The following is an 11,536-nucleotide window of genomic DNA, read 5'->3' on the forward strand; positions in this document are numbered from 1 at the left end:
ATTTCTTTTTATTAACTACAACAACTTTATAACAATGAAGTTGCTGCTTTGTGATTTAAGCGTGCACTGTTGTGTTAGAGGAAATACGCTTGTATAGTGGTAGGATTGAAACTGCACACAACCTGTAGCGCTGTATTTAAAGAAATGCACTCGTACAGCGTCCTTATGGTTAATTGTTGTATATATTTGTTTGTTTATTTTTAATTTCGTGCAAAGCTACAAGAGAGCTATCTGCGCTAGCCGTCCCTAATGTAGCAGTGTAAGACTAGAGGGAAGGCAGCTAGTCATCACCACCCACCGCCAACTCTTGGGCTACTCTTTTACCAACGAATAGTGGGATTGACCATCACATTATAACGCCTCCATGACTGAAAGAACGAGCATTTTTCCTGTAACAGGGATTGGAACCCGCGGCCCTCAGATTATGAGACGAGTGTCTTATCCACCTGGCTATGCCTAATCCGTCATCGACGAGCGTGTTTGCTACATCAGCCGGAAGAGCGTCCTCTCAGTAACATAGTTGTTTGTTGTAACTTAATCATTTTTTTTTCAGATATTTTCTTGTGAGTATTCATGTTTACTGTTAATAACAAAGCTGCGCAATGAGCTATTTGTGCTGTATCACCTTCGATTCTTGGATCAATGCCAAATTATCGTAATATAAGTCTTCATCTTACTACTGAGCCACCTGGTGGGGTATGTGGAGATATATTGTTTTGATGTGTTGGCTCAAATCCACATGAACCGGAGACTATAAAGTAAGCGGTATTTGACATATTGTATTCAGCACGTCTTAACATGTAACTATAAGATAAGATATATTTTCTAACACTATATTATAAATCCTGTTGGTTGAGTTCTTATTATGTGCTCTTCTTACAAAATAACTCTAAGAGTGTAATAGAGAATCCAGTATTAATAGATTTAATAAAACTAATGTTACTGCCTTATGACACTTAAAATTATTACAATTACATTTTGCCAGCTTAAAATATGGCGTTCATTCATTATTAATAAGAGTTTCTCATGTAACTTTTTCATATTACGTTGAAATCGTTTTATACGGATACTTTGATTTTGTACAATTTATCTCCAATTGAATAATATATGTATAGATACTGATTTTGTAAGTAATATTTTCTTTTTATGTAATAATATTTATATGAATACTTTGATTTTGAATGTACTATTTTGTCTCTTATTGAATAATCTGTAGACGGATACTTTGTTTTGGAAATGTCCCCTGCTAGTACAGCGATATGCCTACGGATTTACAACGCTAAAATCAGGGTTCGATTCCCCTCGGTGGGCTGAGCAGATAGCCCTTTGAGGGTTTGCTATAAGAAAAACACAAAACACATATTTTGGAAATACTGTTTCCTTTTATCAAATAATTTTTATACGGATACTTTTATCTTCTTATTGACGTTCTATAATTAAGTACAAAGCTACACAATGGGTTATCTGTGCTCTGCCCACTACAGGTATCGAAACCTGAATTTTAGCGGTGTGAGTTTGCAGACATGGCACTGTGGGGCGCTTTGCGTTCATAAGAAGCACTTCTTTCTCTTATTGAATCATTTTTATATGAATGCTTTATTTTCATAAAAATTGTATTTTTTTATTAAACAATATTTATATGGATACTTTGATTTGTAACTATTACTTTCTCTTTCAGTGGGCCCAGCATGGCCAAGCGTGTTAAGGCGTGCGACTCGTAATCTGAGGGTCGCGGGTTCGCATCCCCGTCGCGTCAAACATGCTTGCCCTTTTAGCCGTAGGGGCGTTAAAATGTTACAGTCAATCTCACTATTCGTTGGTAAAAGAGTAGTCCAAGAGTTGGCGGTGGATGGTGATGACTAGCTGCCTTCCCTCTAGTCTTACACTGCTAAATTAGGGACGGCTAGCACAGATAACCCTCGAGTAGCTTTGTGCGAAATTCAAAACAAACAAACAAACAGTGAATAACATTTATATGGATACTTTCTCTCTTATTGGACAATCTTTGAAGTAAAAATAAAGTTTATTTCGTGGATGTTGATTGTATTTTCTCACGTGAGATTGTTTTTTTCATGTACCAAAATAATATCAATATATTTTTTTTATTTCTATTAACACCTACTACAATATACACGTTTAATATGTTTCGTGTGCAGTATTTATTTCTTTGTATTTATGGTAAAGCTACTAATGTTATAGGTCGTTGTCCCTTATTTTGAGCTACAAGCCAGATGAAAACCAGCTTATCAGCGGCACCATACTACCCACTGTCCGTTAAGGGGTTGATTGTAACTCTTATAACGCACCAATAGCTTTAACAGGGGGAATATTTAGTGGTAACGCACAGATTTAAAATTAACTTACGAGTTACAAAACCAGAACTCTACGATATTGGGCAACTCGCGCCCTCTGTAGGTATTACATTAAATACTATGCATGTTTGTATGCTTTCTTATAGCAAAGTCACATTGGACTATCTGATGAGTCCATCGAGGGGAATAGAACCCTTGATTTTAACGTTGTAAGTCCGTAGACTTATCGCTGTACTGGCGGGGCGACACATTAAATATTAAATGTCATTCATTGACTTATTCTATTGCTAGTGAATACAGTGTGTAGTCAAATTATATTTCTAGTTTTATGGATGCTAAAACCCTTTTATTTGTATAAAATATATAAAAGGAATAACTTTCTTTACAGGACACAGATTTAATATATTAAACTGTGGAAAAGAAAATTCTGATAAAAATATTTTAAATTTAAAATGCTTACAAAAGTAAACCAATCAGAATGTGAACTGCTTTAAAATACGGATGATAAAGGTATGCTAATATTATTTTAGTAAGAATATTATGTGAAGTTAAACTGTTTATGTTTTAAGAGATGGGTACGTTTTATGCCCAATGTTTGGTAAAGTGTTCACCCTAATAAATTTATAATTACGGATTGGAAGTTTATTGTTCATTAAATGTGCTTCAAATTAATGACAGAGAATAAATATGTTTGGAAGGACGGAAGCAGTAAGATTTACTTGTTGTTTGTTTTTGTTCAGAGGTGTTTCTTAAAGCTTCCACTCTATTTAGTGAACATGTGACATCAAATAACATCGAAATATATCTTAACATTTGATTTAGGGCTATTCACAGTTTAAAAAGTTTATTTCCAGACAACCTGAAAAGCGCTAAGAACAATGAATTACTGGGACCGTCTGACTTTGGTGATAAGTAATATTCTGATCTCTTTTGGTCACCTAGTAGGTTATGGATAAAACACGTTGTCCATCTTGTGGTCTACGAACTGATATAGTTGATACTGTTGCTGGGTTAACCTTAGGTTGTAAACAGCACAATTCGTAAAGATTACTCATGAAACCTGTATGCTGAATATTGAATCATCATAGAAAACACAATTACATATTTGGCTATATTCTGTATGTCTTACATTTCAACTGTAAACTCGTATCTTAATATTAAAAGTAATAAACGTTATGGTGAGAATACTTTCTTTAGTTTTTACCGAAAGGTCACATGTAAATAATTTTAAGTCACTATTGTATGAAATTGATACCAACAGAACGGTGAAGAAAGCAAAACGTTTAATGTTTAATAAATGAAGGCATTACAATGATTAACTTTTTAAGGCATTACAATGATTAACTTTTGAAGGCATTACAATGATTAACTTTCTACAATTTTATGTTGAAGTGGGAGAAACGGGTTTCTAAGATAGGATCTTATCGTAATGAATTACGTTTTCTAATGACTACATTTTCTTACACTCCAAGTAGCGTGCTGAGAAACAAGTGAAAGATAACTTATAGTAAGGTTAACGTTCTCTTCTGGCGTTTATCAGTGCCAAGGTTCTGGAAGGATAACTTGTAACTTTTTATTCTTATTCGAGAAAGAAATTTGTCGGTAATTGAACAGTTTGACACCAGAGGGAAGGCAGCTAGTCATCACCACCCACAGCTAACAATATTCACTTAAAGCAACAAGAGAAAAACATTAAAAAGTTCGAGTCACAGTAACTGAACTACACAACACATAACTCGTAAACAGTTACGTAGGCAAAGCTGTGTTAAATTATCGCTTCTTAAAATACCAAATTTAACACTCGTGCTTTATAACTATCTAAATCATAACCCTTGTATTAAATTTTAATGAGACAGTTGTGTATATTTAAAGTAGCAGTATGTTAATATGTAGTATAATATTTAAATTATTCAAAAATTTTCGATCAGGAAAGTGAACGAGTTTTTATAAAGAAAAAAAATAAACTGACTTGAAACAAGAACAAAAAGCAGCACATTAATATAGATGCTTGACAAATATTAATAAGTTTCCTCACAGACTGAGCCCTGAGGTTAGAGTGCCCGTCTCACAATCTGCGGTACAAGAATACGAATCCCCAACAATAAACGTGCTTGTCCTTTCAGCCATGGGGACTTTATAATGTTACGAAATATTCTACTTTTTATAGGTAAAAGAGTAGGCCGAAAGTTGGTGGTGGGCGATACTGACACAGGTGTTTTACCTTTATCTCTACTAAATTAAGGACGGTCAGCGCAGACGTCCCTCGGGTAGCTAGCTATGCGCGAAATCCAAAACAATCATATTGTAACGTCCCTCGGGTAGCTAGCTATGCGCGAAATCCAAAACAATCATATTGTAACGTCCCTCGGGTAGCTAGCTATGCGCGAAATCCAAAACAATCATATTGTAACGTCCCTCGGGTAGCTAGCTATGCGCGAAATCCAAAACAATCATATTGTAACGACCCTCGGGTAGCTAGCTATGCGCGAAATCCAAAACAATCATATTGTAACGGCCCTCGGGTAGCTAGCTATGCGCGAAATCCAAAACAATCATATTGTAACGACTCTCGGGTAGCTAGCTATCGCGAAATCCAAAACAATCATATTGTACTTACAGGAGAAGTTTTATCACATATGTAACAGGGTTTAAAGTAGCTTCTTTGAATTTGATTTATTACTTCAAGATAAAAGGAATATTCTGAGTAATAATCATTTCTTTTGTTTATAGTTCAGGTTTGTTAGAGAAAAAGCATAGGCCTACTTGATTGATTTAATGTAAGGTTAACTTTTCTAATACCTTCATTTTTAAAGCTGTTATACGGACCGGCATGGCAAGGTGGGTTAAGGCGTTCGACTCGTAATCTGAGGGTCGCGGGTTTGAATCCCCGTCACACCCAACATGCTCGCCATTTCAGCCGTGGGGGCGTTATAATGTGACGGTCAATCCCAGTATTCGTTGGGAAAAGAGTAGCCCAAGAGTTGGTGGTTGGTGGTGATGACTAGATGTCTTCCCTCTAATCTTACACTCCTAAATTAGGGACGGCAGCGCAGATAGCCCTCGAGTAACTTTGCGCGAAATTCAAAAAAACAAAAACAAATAAAGCTGTTATTTGGCAATTGTATAGAGAAAAAGACCATTTAGTGGAGTAACAACACCTGATCTGGTTAAGTGACGAATCTCAGTAAGAAATTGAATATGCTTATCTGCGCACTTAAATCAGTAATTTCTCAGTAAGCGCTAAAAGAGTGCCTTAAGGCAGAATAATAATAAAAGAAAGTTCAAGCGGTTCAGTTTACATAATACTGAAACAGCTTGATTAAAATAATACGATGTTAAATTGATCAAATTGGCTATCGATAACTGTAGTAATAACACAATTTAACCTGGTTAGTGGTCGATAAACGTAACAGGAAGTTAAATAGAATGTAACTCAGTTAATGATTGATTAATGTTCTAACAATTAAGAAACACAACCCACATATTAACAAGATAAATTAATACCGTTAACAATAAACACGATGTCAGTTAATAGCACAATTTAACCTAGCTAATGGTTGATAAACGTAGTATCAATTGAAATAAACTTCGTTTCAGTTAAGGTTTGTTGTTAAGAACAAAGCGACGCAATAGTCTATTTATGAAATCGAAACCCAATTTTCAGCATCATAAGCTCTCAGACTTACTGCTTACATTAAACATATTTAATGATAGACAAACCTAGTATCAATTAAAATAAAACTTAACGCAGTTATTGATTGATAACTTAATTAGTTATACGCCTAATAAGGATGTCAGAAGAAAGCGGATAGATATAACTAATGGTTTATCTTTCATATCAGTTAATCAAGTCTCTATTGCTGTTGCTTAAAAATCAAAATTTTTAAACAAAGAAGCACAATAGTTGGAATGAAAAGTGAGTTTTAATGAAGAAGAAAGCAATAGGATACATGTAATTCATATTATCATTATAATATTATGTGAAGTCAATTCAGAAGACACAGAAAGCAATAGGATACATGTAATTCATATTATCATTATAATATTATGTGAAGTCAATTCAGAAGACACAGAAAGCAATATGATACATGTAATTCATATTATCGTTATAATATTATGTGAAGTCAATTCAGAAGACACAGAAAGCAATAGGATACATGTAATTCATATTATCATTATAATATTATGTGAAGTCAATTCAGAAGACACAGAAAGCAATAGGATACATGTAATTCATATTATCATTATAATATTATGTGAAGTCAATTCATAAGACACAGAAAGCAATAGGATACATGTATTTCATATTATCATTATAATATTATGTGAAGTCAATTCAGAAGACACAGAAAGCAATAGGATATTAACTTATTAACACTACCACTGGGCCATGCTGAGTCCGTAAATTAATGAATAGATTGTAAAAATATATTTTCAAATTCCTTTTTCTTCTGAGGTAAATTCCAATAGGACTGACTTGAGAGGAACATAAGTTCATTCATATAAGTTTTTTTGTACTTTAAACTATGTTTATAATTATAAAATTTAAAAGGTTGTATCCTTACTCAAACATTTTTTTAAAGTCCAAAACTATTCACGTTAGTGCAATATTTTATCAAGGTTTTTCGGAGATTTTTTTTAGAAATTAAATTACGTTTGGAAGGAACTTTTTTGAAATAGTTTTCTAATGAATTCTTATCATCATTTTTAATACCATCGTTTTTTTATGAATTAAACAGAAAATGGCAGATTCTTTATCGAAGACACCACAGTTTAAACACTTCATACTCTGTATTCTCTCAAACTGGTCCGCACGAAACATGAGAAAAAAGTGGACTGAAATGGAGAGAACATATGAAAGTTTCGAATGTGAATATCAAAAAATATAAAGTAAGTTACACAAACTAGAATGTTAAATAAGTAACCAAAGAGAGTTTTATTGACGTTTTCGAAGTTTCCTCTAAATTAAAGACATTTATATACATTGATCTGATATCCACAATAGAGCCTCAAAGGTTCTCTTTACGAGGAAGTGGCGTATTTAGCTTGGAGCTAGATGGGGCAAATCCCCAGGTGCCATGGTCTTAATGGGGGCACATTGATAATTTTATTCTATATAAAATTACACGGGATGTAGAACCCACAAAAATTATTTTATTAGTCCCTGGACCCACTGTTTCTAGGCTCAATTCACATGAGCATTAAGTACAGTTCAGGTTGAAATGTCCTATTCCACTATAATCTAAGTGATATTTATAGTTTTTTATTCTGTCAAATTTAATCATAGGAAATAAGAAAAAGAGATCGACTAAGCAGTGTTTTAAATTTAAGTTTCCAAAGATAATACCAGTCATACCAAAACATGCTCGCCCTTTCAGCCGTGGGGACGTTATAATGTATCGGTCAATCCCACTATTCGTTGGTAAAAGAGTAGCCAAAGAGTTGGCGGTGGGTGGTGATGACTATCTGCTTTCCCTCTAGTCTTACACTGGTAAATTAGGGACAGCTAGCGCAGATAGCCCTTGTGTAACTTTGCGCTAAATTCAAAACAAAACAAACCAAACCAAATATAATAAAAAAATCCTTAAAGTTCGAGCTATGAAACTAAAAGATCGTTACAATAATTTTAAACTTCTAGTTTTTAAAAGCTCGTTGTAGGTGCACAACATTTATACACTGACAAATTTGGAGAATGAAACGCTTGTAAACAAACGTATTCTTAGAAGTAAGCGGAAAACAAAACCTTCGTGGGTTATAGATAAGAACTATGCAGGCATATTTATAATTATTTGTTTAGTTAAAATAGTGTAAAAACATATAATATAATAATATAACGTTATTCCCAGAAATCAAATGATGCATTTCAATCGAGAAAGTATCAACAGAAAATGCGAATTTATTAAGTTTTGTGATTTGTATTAAAACTTGCGTATAAAACGAACACGTAGGACTAATAAGTTTTTATTAACTTAGAATATGAAACTTACCAGAACCTAATAAGATCAATATAACAGCTTCCAATAGAGACCTCATATTATAGCAGCGATGGAAATCCTCTCGTCTCGTGTACTGATTCACTTGGAAATGAAAACCGTTTCCTTGGTAACTTACTGGGTAAGACAACACCGCTGCCCTCTTCTGTTAAATCCAATTTTGTGCAAAGAGTGGTGTGTTTAAATAAACAATGTATTTTTGAAATAGAAAAAAAAAATATGTTAATGATACGGAATATATCGTTTAAGATAAACAAGCAATTTTAGCTAAGTGAAGCCGGTGTGATTTTTATAATGGAAGCTAAAACAGGATATAATACTATGGCTATTCGTTCATCTAGAAATACATTCTTATCTGCCTCCCTATCCGTCCCCGCTAGTACAGCGGTAAGCCTCCGGATTTACAACGCTAAAATCAGGGGTTCGGTTCCTCTTGGTGGGCTCAGCAGATGGCCCGATGTGGCTTTGCTATAAGAAATATTCACAAACACAAAACACCTTCCTACCTATCTGTGATTTTTGCTCTACTCTTTTGTATAGATTCGTTCACCTGTACTCTAATAATCTAATATTATTTTTATCAGTCTTTTAAATTTCTGTTTTTTCTTTCTGTTCAGGTCGTGTCTTGGGAATAATTTTTTCTGTTATCTTCTTTCTGTTTAAATAACTGTAAACTAATTTGATTTTCTTTCTATCATACAATTTATTGTTTATCTTTCTTTATATAAAATTATTTCAAATAATTTTCCTTTCACATTTAATTGTAAAACGTACACTCAAATCGTAGTTACAGTAATTGCAAGAGTCGTATAATTAGTAATTGTGTATTATTGCCGTTTAAATTAAAGACACCATAAGAGAGAGGGACAATTGACTTGTTTCAAAATGCGTCTTTTGTTCGAATTACCCATACTGCTGGTCTTAGCAGGTTTCGAATTACCCGTACTGCTGGTCTTAGCAGGTTTCGAATTACCCATACTGCTGGTCTTAGCAGGTTTCGAATTACCCATACTGCTGGTCTTAGCAGGTTTCATATTACCCGTACTGCTGGTCTTAGCAGGTTTCGAATTACCCATACTGCTGGTCTTAGCAGGTTTCATACCCATACTGCTGGTCTTAGCAGGTTTCGAATTACTCATACTGCTGGTCTTAGCAGGTTTCGAATTACCCATACTGCTGGTCTTAGCAGGTTTCATATTTGCAGATGATATTTCATCTTTCAAAATAACAATTGCAACTTTATAGCGAATTATTTATATATTATTATACTCAGAACAATTGTCAATGTTTTAAACGCAAGATAATTACCATTAATTTAAAAAAAATAACTTCAGTGTATTATAATTATTCCAAGACAGGTTTGTGAATAAAATATATATTTTTTTTAATTTTACCTTAAGTTTGATATATTGTTTGTATTTTTAATTTCGCGCAAAGCTACACGAGGGCTATCTGTGCTAGCCGTCCCTAATTTAGCAGTGTAAGATTAGAGAGAAAGCAGATGGTCATCACCACCCTCCGCCAACTCTTGGGGTACTCTTTTACCAATGACTAGTGGTCATATTATCCCCTCTTCCCCGACGGCTGAAAGGGCGAGCATGTTTGGTGCGACTGGGATTCGAACCCGCGATCCTCGGATTACGAGTCGAACGCCTTAACACACTTGGCCATGCCGAGCCCAGTAACTGAAACGGAACAATTGTGATACATAATTAAGAAATGAATGATTACTATATATATCATTATAAATAACTGATAAGGTAACATTTACAATATACCCTCATTAATAACAAGAAATAGAACAGTTGGAATACATATTCACTAATAATTAAGAAACTAATTGTAATATATATGTCTATATATCTTCAAATGTAATGATCTCAGTAACTAACGATTTGTTTCTTAACAAGTACATGTTGCAGTACTGTCCAATTTATTAATAAGAGAACATTTGAAATACATCCTAATTAATGATTAGGACTAGAACAAGTGCAATAAATGTTTATAAAAATTAAGTTGTTCACAACTGAACAAATTAGGCATTATAGAAACAAGAAAACACACACAAAAAAAACATCATAAATTATTAAATCATTAATTCTAAGAACTTTATCCACAAGTCACTAATACCAAAGTTACAACCACTAATTAACTATACGCACCTTTACTGTGTAGTTTTTCTTGTTCACAAACAGCAGAAGTTGAAAATGTAAAAACGGTTTTTATTTGTCAGTACTGGATGATATTTGAAATGATAACTGATTCCTCTTAATGTGAGTTTTGATATGTCCCAACCGTATTCTTGTCAGTTTTTAATTTATATACGACATGTCTGTTGACTTATAACGCAAGGAACTGGGTTTCGGTACCCGTGATGGGGAGAGCACAGGTAGTCCATTGTGTAGCTTTGTGTTTAGCTTCAAACAAAAACTATGTATTGGTATAATCAGTTTTATGCTGACAACGAAAGTCTATTTACATGTCTCAGTTCGCGTTGTTTTCAAAACTGTGGTGAGAATTGAAAAGTATTCCAGATAAGAAAAAACAACAACTCAACAAACTTCAAAGTTTCTGCGCTGTTTAACAATATTTTTGTTCTTGTTGTGGACTTGTTATGACTCAACCACGCGTCGTTTAATTCAACGTATAAATAACATCTTAAGCCTAGCGTTAGTAATTCTTCAGACATTTATAGATACTTAAATTAAGATTGTGATGGTGTGGCTGACGAAAGTAACTTCTGTTTATTTTTGAATTTCGCGCAAAGCTACGCCAGGACTATCCGCGCTAGTCATCCTTAGTTTACCGGTATAAGACTAGAGGAAAGGCAGTTAGTCACTACTATTCACCAGCAACTCTGGGGCTACTCTTTTACCAGCGAATAGTGGGATTGACTGTAACATTATAACGTCCCCACGGCTGAAAGGGCGAGTATGTTGGCGTGACGGGGATTCGAACCCACGACCTTCGGATTACGAGTCGAGCACCTTAACTACCTGGCCATGCACCTTCTAAAATGAACAGAATATCCAAAATAAATACTCCAAAATAAAAAAAAAACTCCAATTAAGTGCCAGACATTTCAAATGCTTCTCAGAATCTATAAATACCCAACCTTGCAACGGTTTTGAACAAAATACTTAAAGCGTACCTCTGTAATATCTTTTAATACTCAAAATAAACAATAAATAAAGCAGAGAACAACCTATCGACCTTCTCATGTCGAAAGAG

At 34.1% G+C, this 11,536-nt stretch overlaps 1 protein-coding gene across 1 annotated transcript in view; it reads right to left on the minus strand.

Annotated features, from left to right (window-relative positions):
* LOC143237869 (uncharacterized) overlaps nucleotides 1–8,378 on the minus strand; it is a 34,441-nt gene extending 26,063 nt beyond the window's left edge. Inside the window, exon 1 of the mRNA XM_076477556.1 lies at nucleotides 8,300–8,378. Within this exon, the coding sequence (XP_076333671.1) occupies nucleotides 8,300–8,345 (46 nt within the window). The 5' untranslated portion in view covers nucleotides 8,346–8,378. The remainder of the gene's footprint in view (nucleotides 1–8,299) is intronic.
* Between the last annotated feature and the right edge of the window lie 3,158 nt (nucleotides 8,379–11,536).

Source organism: Tachypleus tridentatus, chromosome 13, assembly GCF_004210375.1.
Source record: "Tachypleus tridentatus isolate NWPU-2018 chromosome 13, ASM421037v1, whole genome shotgun sequence".
Lineage (NCBI taxonomy): Eukaryota > Metazoa > Arthropoda > Merostomata > Xiphosura > Limulidae > Tachypleus > Tachypleus tridentatus.